The following is an 18,765-nucleotide window of genomic DNA, read 5'->3' as shown; positions in this document are numbered from 1 at the left end:
TGAAACGGATGGTTGTAGTGTGGAGGCAGGTAGTGAAAACGAAATTGAAGAAGAAACTGAAGCTATTGAGCCATATCGGTTTGAACCGTATGCAAGCGAAACCGACGAAAACGACACGACAGCCAGCGACACGGGAGAAAGCGAGGACGAATTCGGCGATCGCCTTCTAACCAACGATTGGTATGTGTTTGTTTGGCATTAAAGGAAACAAACAACTAGGTTTACAGCATATGAAATACATTTGGCAACAACATGCACTTTGAGAGTGCAGACAGCCCAATTTTCATCAATTAATATATTATGTAGACATACCCTCATCCGCTCTCTTTTCCTGAAAGCTGATCTGTCCAGTTTTGGAGTTGATGTCAGCAGGCCAGGGAAGCTAGGGTCGATATTCTTCTCTTGATCATCTTCGGTGGCATAAGGGACGGTGTGAGCAAAGACATCTAGGGGGTTTAGCTCGCTCGTCTGCCGGAACAAACTGCCGCCATTGCTTGCCGTGCTACCGAGGTTCCTTTGTCCCTGAATTGCTCACACACTCCGGCAGATTCAATGGGGGTCTGGCGGCAGATTTCTTTGACTTTATCGTTGGAAATGCATCTGCTTTGAGTGTCGCAGGATATCCACACATTCTTGCCATCTCTGTCGTAGCATAGCTTTCGTCGGTAAAGTGTGCGGAACAAACGTCCAATTTCCTGCCACTTTTGCATCTTTGGGCCACTGGTGCAACTTGAATCCGTCCCTGTTTGTGTTGTTACACTCTCCGACAACCCACCGACGAGGCATGATGTCTCCAAGGCACGGAAAACAGTCGAAAAAACGGAAAATAACAGAGCTGATTTGACTCGATGTTTGAGAAAATGGCGGATTGCTTCCCGATGTGACGCCACGTTGTGACGTCATCGCTCCGAGAGCGAATATTAGAAAGGCGTTTAATTCGCCAAAATTCACCCATTTAGAGTTCGGAAATCGGTTAAAAAAATATATGGTCTTTTTTCTGCAACATCAAGGTATATATTGACGCTTACATAAGTCTGGTGATAATGTTCCCCTTTGAAAGGTACCGACTGAATTTTGTCGGTACTACCTGATACTGATGAATAATATTTTGATATCTTTGTTGCATGTGATGTCGTGTTTGATTGCATGCACCGGCAGAAGCACCTGGCGGGCAATCAGGCGTATTTGTAGCAGAATGCCTCGAGGTCATGTTGCAATTTTCCATGCCAACATGCGTGATAGAAAGCCTTCACTTTTCAATGCTAATTTACATTGAATATGCCGTATATATTTTTATTATAATTTAAATGGCGATTTCAACACTTTCCAATGTGGTAATCAAAACCACAACTAAGGTGCATGTTACAATCAAACATCTGGTGTGTAATAAGTACTAGATTCACAGTATAAACACTTTGTAGGACTCAACAAAAGGCAAGACTAGCACATTCAGCTTATTAACGGCAAAAAACGACTTCCTGACCATAGCACTACTGCCGTCTAACGTCTTGGAATTGCATGCAAAGTCTATTGTGTAATACTTGCAAATGAGACTCAGAAGTGTAGGAAAACAAGATGGGAGCAACTGGACAGCACAGTCATCGGGTTAAATGTTATATTTCAGGGTTTCGCGGGGTCTTAAAAGGTCTTAAATCCAACAATTCGAATTTAAGGCCTTAAAATGTCTAAAATTCTCCTAAAATCTCGTAAAATGTATCAAATACGACTTTAAAGTTTTTTTTTAAATGTATTAATGTTACTTTTATCGAAAACATGCATAAACTTCAGTCTTCCTTTTAAATGTTGCGATTTTTGAGGACGCAACATACAACGTAACTACAAAACGGAACTAAAGTGCTGACTGGTCAGAATTTATCGCACACCATCAGCTCGTGTTGGTACTAAACGAAAGCCCACAGCAAAGGCGAGTTACTTGCCGAAGATGGGTAAGTGCAAGTTTAACAATTTGTGGGTAAAGTGGCGCTAATTGCCGAAGGAGATCAATATGAGATGTTTACTAGTGAAATCATACTGTTACATACAGTAAGCACACGCTAATTAGTATGATAGTAGTACTGTACTCACAGAAGTAAAACTATATAAAAAAAACATAATTCTCATATATTATTTCTATTATTTATTCCGATAATTTAAAAATCAGCTTCTCATTCCTAATCTTTTCTCCAAATGTATACAGCAACCGACATTGAAAGCTTTCAAGTAGGGCTGGGCGATAAGACTTTTTATTAATATCTCATCACGATACACGATATATATCTCGATATTTTGCCTTAGCCTTGAATGAACACTTGATGCATATAATCACAGCAGTATCATGATTCTATGTGTCTACATTAAAACATTCTTCTTCATACTGCATTAATATATGCTCATTTCAAACGTTCATGCAGAGAGGGAAATCACAACTAAGTCAATTGACCAAAAGTGTATTTATTAAACAGTTATTAAGCAGTGGCACAAACATTCATGTCAGTTCCAAAACAGAAAGTGCAAGATTGTCAGAGACATTTTAAAACAAGCTATGAGTGCACTTTTGTGCATGATGTCACTAAGATGACATATCAAAACAACACTAAATTAAAGTGTACCTTTTGTACAGAACGCCACTACAATAGTTTTTGTATCATTTTTCTTTTAATAAAAAATAAAAATGGATCCCACAGACCCGAACACCACACAAGGGTTAATTTTCTCTACCGACAGTAAAATAACAGCCTCTATCTCTAGCTTGACAAAAAAAAAAAGTGTGTTGTTTGGGGACAGTTGGTAATGGTTATGTGCAGTAAAACTTTTCATGAACTCAACTCACCCTAATGTGTGTTCCTAAATTTGTATTGGACGTCTTAGAGGAAGAGAGCAATTATGATTTTAGTTTTACAGAGTAAACAACTTAAAATCAAGTTTTTGGGCATTGTTTTCTCTAAACACATACATTTGTCTAAATACGGCCAAGGACACGCATTATTCTGGGTTTCCTGCACGTCATCTAAAGGAATAATCTAATCTTCTGAAGAAAATCCCTCTGCCATTTTCAAGTATGAAGCTTGTCAGCTTGAAGCATCCCCCTGTCTCTGACTCTTTCGTTGTCATGTGACATGAGTGCGTGACTGTTATGATTTTGCTTTCTAGTTTTGCTGAACCGCCTTATCTTGTCTCTGATTGGCCAGTACGTAATGTTTCGCCCTAACCTTAGCCAATTGTGACTCATCATGCGAACACCAACCAATCCATGGATCTTCTTCGCATGTATAGATGTTCTCATTCATCCAGGTCATTGGATTTTCTCCATATATTTTTTTGGGACCTATATTCACAGTCCATTTTCTCTCTTTGTAGCATGTAGCTTTGATGTAAGCTACCTAAAAGTAGAGTCTAAAAGTAGCTGAGCTACAGACTTAGACTTAGACTTCCTTTTATTGTCATTCAAATTTGAACTTTACAGTACAGATAACAACACAATTTTGTTGTATTAGCTGGTTATAGTGCATAATAAAAGAGCAATAAGGTGCAGATATAAATAAATAGATTACTGTACAGATAAATAAATTGCACTTTTGCATATGCATCCATGTTTATGGATGTATGTTATATTGTCTTTATATTCCAGCGAGTTAATCCATTTTTGGTTGGAATTGAGGGGATTATTATGATGCGATTTGTGCGATCAAATCTAAAACTAGGAAGCAAAATCTGTGCGATCAAATCCAAAACTAGGAAGCAAAATCATAACAGTCACGCACTCATGTCACACGACGACGAAAGAGTCAGAGACAGAGGGATGCTCCAAGCTGACGAGCTTCATACTTGAAAATGGCAGAGGGATTCTCTTCCGCTGATTAGATTTTCCCTTTAGTGTCGATCACATCATGCGATCATGATGTGTGACAGGAAAATCTACTCGAGAAAAAGTAGGTAAGCTACTGGAAAATGTAGTGAAGCTACGTAGCTTAGCTACAAGTAGCTTGTACTTGCCCATCACTGCACATGAGTACAATTGTTACGCTAAATAACGCTATTGTATTTTGTCATTTAATATACATGTGTCACACTACTATTAAACAATGTAATGTACAATTTATTAGGTTATGGTTTCAAAAATTAAATGCCAGCAAAAAAAAACAAACATAGGTTTGATAGCTTATAGTGTAAAACATGTACATATTAAATTGGGGCGGCATAGCTCAGTTGGTAGGGTTCCAGGTTCGATTCCCGCTTTCGCCATCCTGGTCACTGCCGTTGTGTCCTTGGGCAAGACACTTTGCTCACCTGCTCCTAGTGCCACCCACACTGGTTTAAATGTAACTTAGATATTGGGTTTCACTATGTAAAACGCTTTGAGTCACTAGAGAAAAGCGCTATATAAATATAATTCACTTCACTTCACTATATAAATATAATTCACTATTGTATTTTCTCATTTAATATACATGTGTCACACTAGTATTAAACAATGTAATGTACGATTCATTAGGTTATGGTTTCAAAAATGAAATGCCAGCAAAAAAAACATAGGTTAAAGTTAAGTTAAAGTACCAATGATTGTCACACACACTAGGTGTGGTGAAATGTGTCCTCTGCATTTGACCCATCCCCTTGTTCACCCCCTGGGAGGTGAGGGGAGCAGTGGGCATCAGCAGTGCCGCGCCCGGGAATCATTTTTGGTGATTTAACCCCCAATTCCAACCCTTGATGCTGAGTGCCAAGCAGTTTGATAGCTTGTAGTGTAAAACATGTACATATTAAATGACAGAATAATAAAAAATATATATACTTAGCGTTATTTACGATTGTAATCTTGTGAAAGAGTTTTTCCTTGGATTCATACACATGTGCAGATGCAGGGGTGCATGAATTCCAATGGGGAGCACGTCTTGTCCAATCAAGATTGGTTTTAGCTAGAGATGTCCGATAATGTTTTTTTTGCCGATTTCCGATATTGTCCAACTCTTAATTACCGATTTTGATATCAACCGACACACATATATACAGTCGTGGAATTAACACATTATTATGCCTAATTTTGTTGTGATCCCCCGCTGGATGCATTAAACAATGTAACAAGGTTTTACAAAATAAATCAACTCAAGTTATGGGAAAAAATGCCAACATGGCACTGCCATATTTATTATTGAAGTCACAAAGTGCATTATTTTTTTCAACATGCCTCAAAACAGCAGCTTGGAATTTGGGACATGCTCTCCCTGAGAGAGCATGAGGTGGTTGAGGTGGGCGGGGGTGTATATTGTAGCGTCCCGGAAGAGTTAGTGCTGCAAGGGGTTCTGGGTATTTGTTCTGTTGTGTTTATGTTGTGTTACGGTGCAGATGTTCTCCCGAAATGTGTTTGTCATTCTTGTTTGGTGTGGGTTCACAGTGTGGCGCATATTTGTGACAGTGTTAAAGTTGTTTATACGGCCACCCTCAGTGTGACCTGTATGGCTGTTGACCAAGTATGCCTTGCATTCACTTGTGTGTGTGAAAAGCCGTAGATATTATGTGACTGGGCCGGCACGCAAAGGCAGTGCCTTTAAGGTTTATTGGCGCTCTGTACTTCTCCCTACGTCTGTGTACCACTCCGTACAGCGGCGTTTTATAAAGTCATAAATTTTACTTTTTGAAACAGATACCGATAATATCCGATATTACATTTTAAAGCATTTATCGGCCGATAAAATCAGCAGTCCGATTGTATCGGACATCTCTAGTTTTAGCGTGTTCGGGGAACAAAAAGTAAAGAATAACACATTTACACATTTTTCTGTTTGAAGAGAAAGTTTGGACACCGCAAAGTGTTTGGTGCTAAAAATTCCAATCAAAACTCTGCCCTTACCTTCTGTCCATGCAGGAGGCCCACGCCATGCAGGAGAAGATCTCGGCTCAGTACAAGAACGAGATCGACATGGCCAAGGCCCAGCGTGACTATGAGCTCAAGAAGGCTGCCTACGACGTCGAAGTCAACACCAAGAAGGCGGAGTCAGAGATGGCCTACCAGTTGCAGGTAACAACGGAGGGCTAACCCTCAGCGCCGGCGACTCGTGCGCAACTCCCCTCACCGGGCAGTCCGTCCTTGTCGGCAGGTGGCCAAGACTAAGCAGCGCATCGAGGAGGAGAGGATGCAGGTGCAGGTGGTGGAGCGCAGCCAGCAGATCACGCTGCAAGAGCAGGAGATTACCCGCAAGGAGAAGGAGCTGGAGGCCAAGGTGAAGAAGCCCGCCGAGGCCGAGAGATATCGCCTGGAGAAACTGGCCGAGGCCCAGCGGTGAGTTGGGAGTCTGAATCCTGCCGAGTGACAAGTGCGGTTGATTGACGACGTGGGACCCCGCGATTTGTGGGGGGCCTCGATTTGCGTGAATTAGCACATGTTAAATGTTTAGATCAATTTAGATTCCTAGCCTCTTCCTGCTCTGTCAATGATAAAAATTCATCCATCCTTGTCCCTTTCGAGCAGTGTAGGTGGATAGAATCTAGTTTAAAAAATGCTAAATATTTTTGAGATATTCTCAAATTCATTTGAATGGGAATTCCATTGAAATTTGGGAATTTCTGGAAAACCGGGAATTTTTGAAAATATTGATAGGAGCACAAATGGCTTCGGATGATATGAGTGGGTTGGTGTTAGATTTTTTCGAATCGGTTGAAAAATGGTGACGTAGTAACCAGAGATGTCCGATAATATCGGCCTGCCGATAATATCGGCCTGCCGATATTATCGGCCGATAAATGCGTTAAAATGTAATATCGGAAATTATCGGTATCGTATTTTTTATTATCGGTATCGTTTTTTTTGTTGTTAGTTTGTTTTTTGTTTTTTTATTAAATCAACATAAAAAACACAAGATACACTTACAATTAGTGCACCAACCCAAAATACCTCCCTCCCCCATTTACACTCATTCACACTCATTCACACAAAAGGGTTGTTTCTTTCTGTTATTAATATTCTGGTTCCTACATTATATATCAATATATATCAATACAGTCTGCAAGGGATACAGTCCGTAAGCACACATGATTGTGCGTACTGTTGGTCCACTAATAGTACTAACCTTTAACAGTTAATTTTACTCATTTTCATTAATTACTAGTTTCTATGTAACTGTTTTTATATTGTTTTACTTTCTTTTTTATTCAAGAAAATGTTTTTAATTTATTTATCTTATTTTATTTTATTAATTTTTTTTAAAAGTACCTTATCTTCACCATACCTGGTTGTCCAAATTAGGCATAATAATGTGTTAATTCCACGACTGTATATATCGGTTGATATCGGTATCGGTTGATATCGGTATCGGTAATTAAAGAGTTGGACAATATCGGATATCGGCAAAAAGCCATTATCGGACATCTCTAGTAGTAACAGTTTGAATTGAGAATGGGTATTTCGGAATTTCGGGAAAACCGGGAATTTTTAGGAAAAACTAAATCGCTATTTTTGTTTTCCTGATTATGTGAAATGTTTTGATGGTGGAATGGTTGGAATTGGTTAAAACATGTGGACTGTGAAAATTTTCCAGCAAAAGGTGAAAATAAGACTTTGGAAAACCAGGTTGGGAATTCCTGGAATTTTTTGGAACCTGGAAATTTGATGGTTTCAATTACCAGAATGCGTAGAATGTGTTGAATGTGGGTTTAATTATTTGAAAAATGTGGAAATTGCAGAAAGTTAAAAAAAAAGTGGCCCATTCATTTTCAATGAGAAAAATGTCCCGGAATTCTGGAAAATCTGAGAATCTTTTGAAAAATATTGAAGAATTCCCAATGATTCCAGAATAGGCTGAACATTTTGAAGTTGGAACAGTGTGAATCGGATGAGAAATGTGGGATATGCAGTCGATTATATATTTCTAATTCATTGTCAATGGGGAGAAAATTCACGGAAATTCCGGGAAAACCGGGAATTTTGGGGAAGGGAAGAGCAGTGTGGGTGGATATAATCTGGTTTGAAAAATGCGAAATATTTTGAGATATTTTCCTATTCATTTGAATGTAAATGCAATTGAAATTTGGACATTTCTGGAAAACCGGGAATTTTTGAAAATATTGATAGAATGTCCTAAATGATATGAGTGGGTTGGTGTTTGAATTTTTCTAATCAGTTGAAAAATGTTGACGCAATAACAGTTTGAATTGAGAATGTGTATTTCGGAATTCCTGGAATTTTGGGAAAACCGGGAATTTTTAGGAAAACATAATCGCTATTTTTGTTGTCCTGATGGTTGGAATTGGTTAAAAAATGAGGACTGAAAACTTTCCAGCAAGAAGTGAAAATAAGGTTTTGGAAAGACAGGTTGGGAATTCCTGGAATTTTTTGGAACCTGGAAATTTAATGGTTTCAATGACCAGAATGCGTAGAATGTGTTGAAGGTGGAATGGTTTTAATTGTGTGAAAAATGTGGAAATTGCAGAAAGTTAAAAAAAGTGGCCCATTCATTTTCAATGCGAAAAATGTCCCGGAATTCTGGAAAATCTGGGAATCTTTTGAAAAATATTGAAGAATTCCCAATGATTCCTGAATAGGCTGAACATTTAGAAGTTGGAACGGTGTGAATCGGATGACAAATGTGGGATATGCAGTCGATTATATATTTCCAATTCATTGTTTTGAAGTGGAAATTTGGGAGAAATTTCACGGAAATTCCAGGAAAACCGGGAATTTTGGGAAAGGGAAGACATGTTTTGAGTTAGATATATGGAAGAGCAGTGTAGGTGGATACAATCTGGTTTGAAAAATGCGAAATATTTTGAGATATTTTCCTATTCATTTGAATAGAAATGCCATTGAAATTTTGGACAGTTCTGAAAAACCGGGAACTTTTGAAAATATTGATAAAATGTGATATAAGTGGGTTGTAGTTGGAATTTTTCTAATCGGTTGAAAAATGCAATTCCCAATGATTCCTGAATAGGCAGAACATTTTGAAGTTGGAATGTGTGGGCGGGTCTTATTTACGTGGCTCCACTTGGACCGCGTCTTATCCCCGTCAGCCATGTTGTGTTTTTAGTGCTTTCATAGCGAGTCTGCTGACAGGATAAATTAGAACGAGACGCTACTTTGTATTGGAAATGGCAACAGCGGTGGATGAATGTGCATATACGAGCCAGTCTGCTCCACAACAAGATAGAGAAAAAGTAGGCGCTTGTTGACTACAATGGTGAACTCGCGCAAAGCTCTTCGGGTAAATCTCTACTAGAGATGCCGATATCCGATATTCCGATATTGTCCAACTGTTAATTACCGATACCGATATAAACCGATATATATACAGTTGTGGAATCAACACATTATTATGCCTAATTTTGTTGTGATGCCCCACTGGATGCATTAAACAATGTAACAAGGTTTTCCAAAATAAATCAACTCAAGTTAAGGAAAAAAATGCCAACATGGCACTGCCATATTTATTATTGAAGTCACAAAGTGCATACTTATTTTTAACATGCTTCAAAACAGCAGCATGAAATTTGGGACATGCTCTCCCTGAGAGAGCATGAGGAGGTTGAGGTGGGCGGGGTTGGGAGGGGGGCTGGGTTTTAGGGTAGGGGGTAGTGGGGGGTGTATATTGTAGCATCCCGGAAGAGTTAGTGCTGCAAGGGGTTCTGTGTATTTGTTCTGTTGTGTTTATGTTGTGTTACGGTGCGGATGTTCTCCCGAAATGTGTTTGTCATTCTTGTTTGGTATGGGTTCACACTGTGGCGCATATTTGTAACAGTGTTAAAGTTGTTTATACGGCCACCCTCAGTGTGACCTGTATGGCTGTTGACCAAGTATGCATGGCATTCACTTGTGAGTGTGTGAAAAGCCGTAGATATTATGTGACTGGGCCGGCACCCAAAGGCAGTGCCTTTAAGGTTTATTGGCGCTCTGTACTTCTTCCTACGTCCGTGTACACAGCGACGTTTTAAAAAGTCGTAAATTTTACTTTTTGAAACCGATACCGATAATTTTGAAACCGATACTGATAATTCCCGATATTGCATTTTAAAGCATTTATCGATATTATCGGACATCCCTAATCTCTACCATATATGGTTAATTCGCTGACATCACTAGTGGGGAAAAACGTCACAAATGGAACAAATTCCAAACCCCTCGTTTAGAGGAAGTATGAAAACAAGGCAAGGTTATTTTATAAATATCTCTGCCACGCCTCCATGGTTTGATTTCATATTTTCGGGACTTATACAGATTCCAAATACACAACAGCAGCTACTAATAGGTAAGAAAAGTGAGTTTTGCATGATAGGTCCCCTTAAGCTCATGACTAAGTGAGTTGAATGATGCGGACACGTTTGTTACTGATACTTTTGATTAAGTTTCTGCCTTTTAGACTTTGTATGTGTAAGTAATATGCAAATATAATTATTAGATACTTGTTTATATTGACAAATGTGCTGTTTTAGACTGCAATATTGTTCATTTAAGGACACTTTTTACATATGTCTAGCTTGTGTGCTCTCGTGTGCTTAGCTGTTGTGCAGCTGCCAGTAGTCTATGATCTACCATGTTCACCTTTTGCAAATGACTTGACTAAAATACACGTTTTCTGGCCTTTTTGCAGCCTCAAGTTGATCATGGAGGCTGAAGCAGAGGCGGAGTCCATCAAGGTGAGACGTCCATCTGCTCTGTTCCATTTGTCCTTTTTTAAATTTTTCCTCCCTTGTCTTTTTCACCGCCCTGTTCCGCTCGCTCCATCAGATCAAAGGCGAGGCGGAGGCCTTCGCCGTGGAGGCCAAAGGTCGCGCCGAGGCCGAGCAGATGGCGAAGAAGGCGGAGGCCTTCCAGCAGTACCAGGACGGCGCCATGGTGGACATGTTGCTGGAGAAACTGCCCCTGGTGAGACTCTGACTTCTTGCAATCGAATATGAGTCTCAGACACACGTAGTCCACAAAATAGCTGTGGCTGTAGGCAACCTCTTGATTTTTTTATTTTTTCACAAGATGGCAGTTTAGCTGCATTTTAATTCTAATTAGGGGTCAGTTTCCAGTGGCATAATTTAGCTCTGCATGCGCTTTAAAAGCCTGTAGTGATGTAAAAGCAGTTTGCTCCTTCCTGCTATTACAGCACTGGTTGTGTTGCTGCTGTGTAGCGCAATATTGGAATATTGGAAATAACTATTCGACCTCCAATTACCAACAAGCTCTCTTTTTAGCGCTGGGTCAGAAAATACTGGTAGAAACTAGGGATGTCCGATAATACCGGACTGCCGATATTATCGGCCGATAAATGCTTTAAAATGTAATATCGGAAATTATTGGTATCGGTTTCAAAATTATCGGTAACGGTTTCAAAAACTAAAATGTATGACTTTTTAAAACATCTACGGCTTTTCACACACACACACACAAGTGTGTGCAAGGTATACTTGATCAACAGCCATACAGGTCACACTGAGGGTGGCCGTATAAACAACTTTAACACTGTTACAAATATGCGCCACACTGTGAACCCCCTTGCAGCACTAACTCTTCCGGGACGCTACAATATACACCCCCACACCTCAACCTCCTCATGTCCCAAATTCCAAGCTGCTGTTTTGCGGCATGTTAAAAAAAATAATGCACTTTGTGACTTCAATAATAAATATGGCAGTGCCATGTTGGCACTTTTTTTCCATAACTTGAGTTGATTTATTTTGGAAAACCTTGTTACATTGTTTAATGCATCCAGCGGGGATCACAACAAAATTAGGCATAATAATGTGTTAATTCCACAACTGTATATATCGGTATCGGTTGATATCGGAATCTGTAATTAAGAGTTGGACAATATCGAAGTATCGGATATCGGCAAAAAATCCATTATCGGACATCCCTAGTAGAAATCCTTAATGTTTTTCTTGTTGATGGCAGTAGCTGCATGTGAAGTAGTCACAAGTGATCAGCATCCAGTAGTTTTATCTAGTTCGGCATGCACTTTCAAAATGTTCAATCAGCTGCTGGTGTGAAACTTGTTGTTTTTAATGCTATTGTCTCTGTGTTGTGCAACATGCGTGTTGGTCCACAAGAGCAAAAAGATTAAGATAAGACACAGGTGTCAAACTCAATGCCCATTTTATTTGGCCCTCGAAAGCCTGGAAATAATATGTATCCATAAAGTACTGTAACTTTTCTTACTAAATGTATTATTTTTTTTCTATTTTGGGAGGAAAAATATATGTGATGAGGTGGCGACTTGTCCAGGGTGTACACCGCTTCTCCGCCCGAATGCAGCTGAGATGGGCTCCAGCGCCCCCCGTGACTCCAAAGGGGACAAGCAGTAGAAAATGGATGGAAAAATATATATGTACTCCATGTAATCGCAAATTATGTTAACTTAAATATTGTCTTATTATGCAAAAATATATTCTCAAACATTCAAACCATTTTTTAAATAGAAATAAATACTAATGATAATGATTTCAAAGCAAGGTATCTATCAAATTGTGCAATGTAAAAGTAGTAATAAATTTCACGGTAAAATTGTGACATTTACTGTGTTTTTTTACAGCATTTTTTTCTAAATTAATAAAACAGTAACTTTTAATTTTTTTAATTTTAATAAACTGTAAAAAAATTAACACAACTGGCAGCTCAGGTGCCAAAATGTTACTGTAAAATTGTAGTTTTTTTAATTTCCAGTAAAAAAACTAATTTTACAGTAAAATTCTGGCAACTGAGCTGCCTTTTTTACTGCCATAAAAACAACAGTACTGTTTTTCTATTAATCTAAAAAATATTAATATAAAAAAATTGTGTAATAATGGTATTCACTTTTAGAAGCGGCTCTCTGGGGCCAAACATAACTGTGATGTGGCCCTCAGTGAAAATGACTTTGACGTCTCTGAGATAAGAGGACTGTGTTGACGTTTTGTGTTTCCCGTGCGCCCACTAGATGGCAGAAGAGATCAGCAAGCCTCTGTGTCAGGCCCAGAAGGTTACCATGATATCGAGTGGCGGCGACGTGGGCGCCGCCAAACTGTCCGGAGAGGTCCTGGACATCATGACGCGCCTCCCCGACGCGCTGGAGAAGCTGACCGGGGTCAACATCTCCCAGGTATCGCACAATTATGAACAGCGTACAATAGGCGTCGCTACATTAAGGAAGGACAACGTCACTTCTGTTTAGAGATGCCGATGCCGATAAATGCTTTAAAATGTAATATCGGAAATTATCGGTATCGGTCTCAACCTCCCGATATTCCCGGGAGACTCCCGAATTTCAGTGCCCCTACCGAAAATCTCCCTGGGCAACCATTCTCCCGATTTCCACCCGGACAACATTATTGGGAGAATGCCTTAAAGGCACTGCCTTTAGCGCCCTTTACAACCTGTCGTCACGTCCGCTTTTCCTACATACAAACAGCGTGACGGCCCAGTCACATAATATATGCAGCTTTAACACACACATAAGTGAATGCAAGGCATACTTGATCAACAGCCATACAGGTCACACTGAGGGTGGCCGTATAAACAACTTTAACACTGTTACAAGTATGCGCCACACTGTGAACCCACACCAAACAAGAATGACAAACACATTTCGGGAGAACATCCGCACCGTAACACAACATAAACACAACAGAGCAAATACCCAGAACCCCTTGCAGCACTAACTCTTCCGGGACGCTACAATATACTTTCCTGCAAATTAAATTTCACAGATGCTGCCCATACCTATGCTCCTTCCAAGGCTGTGCTACTGGCTGCAAAGCATTGCACTTTCAAATACAACAATGACTAAAGGAGTGTTATGTGTGTGTATATGTGTAAATAAATGAACACTGAAATTCAAGTATTTTGTTTTATTTATATATATATATAATACAATATATTTATATATATAGCTAGAATTCACTGAAAGTCAAGTATTTATTTTATTTGTATGTATATATATATATATATATATATATATATATATATATATATATATATATATATATATATATATACATATATATACTGTATATATATATATATATACATATATATATACTGTATATATATATATATATATATATATATATATATGTATATATAAGTATATATATATATATATATATATATATATATATATAAATATATACATATATATACTGTATATATATATATATATATATACATATATATATACTGTATATATATATATATATATATATATATATATATATATATATATATATATATATGTATGTGTGGGAAAAAAATCACAAGACTACTTCATCTCTACAGGCCTGTTTCATGAGGGGGTTCCCTCAATCATCAGGAGAAATCTCCTGATGATTGAGGGAACCCCCTCATGAAACAGGCCTGTAGAGATGAAGTAGTCTTGTGATTTTTTTCCCACACATACATATATTGCGCTCTACTACGGTATCGAGCACTATTTTTTGGATAACCTTATTAAGACATATATATATATATATATATATATATATATATATATATATATATATATATATATATATATATATGAAATACTTGAATTTCAGTGAATTCTAGCTATAAATATACTCCTCCCCCCTAAACCCCCCCCCCCCCAAATCTCCCGAATTCGGAGGTCTCAAGGTTGGCAAGTATGGTCAAGTACCATTTTATATGACATGCTAACAGTAGCATGCTAAATTGAAGCTTGGTCAAGTTCCAAGTTATACGACTGAGGTGTACAGCTGCAAAATTGGCTAAAAACGTTAGCATGCTAACATTAGCAATCACCCCACCCTTTTGCGCCCTTTTAGCGTGCACGACAACCACAGGTCTAAAACTAAAAGGAGTTGTTCTCTTTTTTTTGTTTTCAACTTTTTATTACAGTATTTTATATGAAAGGTCATCCCTCGCCACATCGCCCTTCGAAGTTTGCAGCTTCACTATATCGCAGATTTTTTTTTTTTAATATGAAGCATACTCTAGGGGTGCTTTAAGTTACGTGACGCGAGAGTATATTCCAGGCTTTATTTGTTCAATTTATTTGTTTGTTCATTTAGGTACAAGTTCCGATTTACTCTAAAATTAGATTGACCTTGCCGTCATAGGGGTGGAACTCGTACATCGTAGACCGATCACTTCCTGTATTGAAGTCATGTCCATATTTTTTTTGGGGGGGACATATAGACTTTATCGAAGGGAAAACAACAATTTGTCAGCTAACCTCCTTGTTCTAAGTTTGAGATTACTTTTCCTTTTTCCTTGATTGTTATGCCTTTCTCTGGAATGACTTTCTTCAGGCTTGTGATTGGCTTAAAAAGACCAATAAACCGATGTTTTTTGTTGCAGGCTTTTAGGAAATACCCACACTGCAAAAACTGAAATTTAAGTAAGATGAAATATCTCAAATAAGGGTGATATCTGCTTATTTTCTGTCTGATAAGATAATTCTTCTCACTAAGCAGATTTTATGTTAGAGTGTTTTACTTGTTTTAAGTGTTTTGGTCCTAAATGATCTCAGTAAGATATTACAGCTTGTTGCTGATATGTTATGACCTACATTGAGTAAAATATGCTTGAAACTAGAATATCAAGTGTTGCAAAGCTGTGTCATCAACACTCACAAGTATAAAACTACTTTTTTAAAGTAATAATTTCTTATTTCAAGCATGAAATGAAAAAATCATGACTTTGACACAATTGTGTCTCATAATTGAAACAGATGACAGCCAAATGGACTTTGCTGTTTTATTTTCAATGAAACAATAGAAAAGATGTACTCATATAGTAGTACAGTTGGCAAAGTACAGGAAACTGACAGTTATCAAATCAAATCAAATCAACTTTATTTATAAGTTAATATTTAAACATTTGACATTTGACATTTCAAACAATTTTGAACAGAAATAGTTCATGCACATTCAGGTAAATTCTTCAAAATTATATATATATATATATATATATATATATATATATATATATATATATATATATATATATATATATATATATATATATATATATATATATATATATATATATATATATATATATCAGTGACGTGCGGTGAGGTTCATGGCTGGTGAGGCACTGACTTCATCACAGTCAGATTTACAAACATGAACCCTAAAGAGTATCTTATTCACCATTTGATTGGCAGTAGTTAACAGGTTTTGTTTAAAAGCTCATACCAGCATTCTTCCCTGCTTTGCACTCAGCATCAAGGGTTGGAATTGGGGGTTATTAAATCACCAAAAATTATTCCCGGGCGTGGCGCCGCTGCTGCCCACTGCTCCCCTCACCTCCCAGGGGGTGATCAAGGGGATGGGTCAAATGCAGAGGACAAATTTCATTACACCTAGTGTGTGTGTGACAATCATTGGTACTTTAACTTAACTTTAACTTTACACATACAAACTGTAGCACACAAAAAAGCACATTTAATTAAAAAAAACGTTATTATGGTCTTACCTTTACTTATAAAATAAGTCCATGAGCCACTGTTGTGCTGGATTAATGCACCCCCTGACGAGAGTGTTATATCAACTAAAGCCCTCACTTAAACTTTCCACGTGCAAGATTGAATCTATTTAAAAAAGTGTAACCGAGGGTTTATAAATGTCTGGATGCATATAACAATTTAATTAAAAAAAAATCTTTTTACATTTTTTTTCTTTCCATGATGGCAGGTGAGGCCCCGCCTCACCTGCCTCTAGTGACTGCACGTCACTGATATATATATATATGAGCGGCTCGTAGACCCCGAGAGTAACAAGCGGTTGCCTTGTTGCCTTTCCATTAAGAAAAATAAACTAGTTTTTAGTATAAGTTTGCTGGTTTCAAGAAATGTAATGCCGAGCGCATATCATTATGTCAAGATAATGGCACTAGCATTTACTTCATTTAAGAATATTTTTCAAGAAAAAAGGTCTCATATTTGTTTTTTCTATCAAGAAAAGTGCACTTGTTATTAGTGAGCATATACTTATTTATGGTATTTTGGGGTTCATTGAGGTTAGCTAATTTTACTTGTTTTGGAAAGTCTTGACAAGCCAAATTTTCTTGTTCTATTGGCAGATAATTTTGCTTAGTTCAAGTAAAATACCCCTAATTTTTGTATTTTCTTCCCCTTGAACACTGACTTTTTGCAGTGCAAATAACGAAGCCCCTCTTCCATCCCTCCCCTCTTCAGGTGAGCTCCCGTATTGGCTGAGGAATCTTGGCCGGTCTCCTGTTCCTGGACGCCATTATCTGCACGGGTCTTGAACACATCGTCGGCTCCCTGCACATTTCCCTCTTTGTTTTGTCGGGTTGTCCTGTTCACCTTCCTTTTTCACTCTGTGTGTGTACACGTGGTGTACACGTACAATTTACCTTGTTCTTACTTTTGTTGTTTTTTAGGTGGCCTGGAAGTGCAAAACACTTTCATCCTTGAAACAAATGACAGAAAACAAAAGGCAAAACAATTTACAATTCAAGCTGCGAGCAGTGTTGAGAGGGCCATGACGCATGCAGTTGCCTTCTTCTCAAAGTCCCGATCCACCATCAAACATTTTAGGAAGATCGGAGCATGAGGAAGTAAGTTACGACCGTTATAATTTTCCACCACAAGGGGGCGATGTTGGTGTCGATATCAATGCCTAGTCATGATCAGTTCTCGACCTTAAAGCCTAATATTAGGTTGGAAGAAGATCTGATCATGTTAAGTGCAGTTGGATGGTTGATGGCAAGGAGCAGTTTTCGACGCCAGGCTCTGTTCACCACGAATGGGTGCTAACAGTTACTGACCCATCCGGCACTTCAGGGTGTCATCATCATCATTTCTACCAATTAAGATCAAGATCTGACTTTGTGGAGCCGAGTTATAAATGTTGAAAGTTTTGTGGCAAAGTTTGGCGCCATGCCGCGCCCACATCCTAAGACGTCGGCAAAATTCCTTCACAATTTATCGTGGTTCATTTGTCTAGTATGTGTCATTTTAACTGCCACTTATTTGGTCAAAGTTCATAGGAGGAGTTCATTAGAGTACGAGCCCTGCTTTTGGCCTAAAAATGGCCGACGGAAACCAAGATGGCCGACTTCCTGTTTGTTTTCAAATATGCGTTTTTGAAACTTTTACCTGCGTCCTGTCGTGATGGACGTCTGGAGGGATTTTCGTGACGATACGTGAATGTGGGGAGAAAGGCATAGTCAGAATCAGAAATACTTTATTAATCCCCGAGGGGAAATTACAATTTTCAGCACAATCCCATTCAAGATCAGAGAAACATAGCAGGGAGACAGAACAGGATCGCTGACGATAATTTTAGAGAGACAATTTTTTAAAGTTTTTCAGGGGTCGTGACCCCTAAAATATCCGATTTTATATAAATATCCGAAAGTACCCAAATGACCCTGATCAAAAGTTTACATATCTCAGTGACTTTGATCTGATAACATGCACAAAAGTTGACACAAACAGGTTTGAATGGCTAATCAAGGTTCCAATCCTCAGTGCTGCACAGGTGTGTTTGGATTCTGAGTCATGGGGAAGGCAAAAGAATTGTCAAAGGATCTGCGAGAAAAGGTAATTAAACTGCATAAAACAGGAAAGGGGTATAAAAAGATATCCAAGGAATTGAGAATACCAATCAGTAGTGTTCTAACGCTGATTAAGAAGTGGGAAATGAGGGATTCAGGTAGACCAGCAAAGATTTCAGCCACAACTGCCAGGAAAATTGTTCGAGATGCAAAGAAAAATCCACAAATAACTTCTGCTGAAATACAGGACTATCTGAAAAATAGTGGTGTGGCTATTTCAAGATGCACAATAAGGAGGCACTTGAAGAAAAATGAGCTGCATTCAA

At 38.3% G+C, this 18,765-nt stretch overlaps 1 protein-coding gene across 1 annotated transcript in view; it reads left to right on the top strand.

Annotated features, from left to right (window-relative positions):
* Positions 1-18,765, top strand: part of flot1a (flotillin 1a) — a 34,578-nt gene that overhangs the window by 14,411 nt on the left and 1,402 nt on the right. Inside the window, exons 8-13 of the mRNA XM_061930770.1 lie at positions 5,864-6,016; positions 6,096-6,277; positions 10,578-10,623; positions 10,715-10,852; positions 12,891-13,052; positions 17,112-18,765. The exon at positions 17,112-18,765 is cut by the window's right edge and continues 1,402 nt beyond it. Of these exons, the coding sequence (XP_061786754.1) occupies positions 5,864-6,016; positions 6,096-6,277; positions 10,578-10,623; positions 10,715-10,852; positions 12,891-13,052; positions 17,112-17,132 (702 nt within the window). The 3' untranslated portion in view covers positions 17,133-18,765. The remainder of the gene's footprint in view (positions 1-5,863; positions 6,017-6,095; positions 6,278-10,577; positions 10,624-10,714; positions 10,853-12,890; positions 13,053-17,111) is intronic.

Source organism: Nerophis lumbriciformis, linkage group LG37 (assembly GCF_033978685.3).
Source record: "Nerophis lumbriciformis linkage group LG37, RoL_Nlum_v2.1, whole genome shotgun sequence".
NCBI classification, from domain to species: domain Eukaryota; kingdom Metazoa; phylum Chordata; class Actinopteri; order Syngnathiformes; family Syngnathidae; genus Nerophis; species Nerophis lumbriciformis.
Note: the sequence above shows the minus strand (reverse complement) of the source record. Positions and strands in the feature narration are given on the sequence as shown.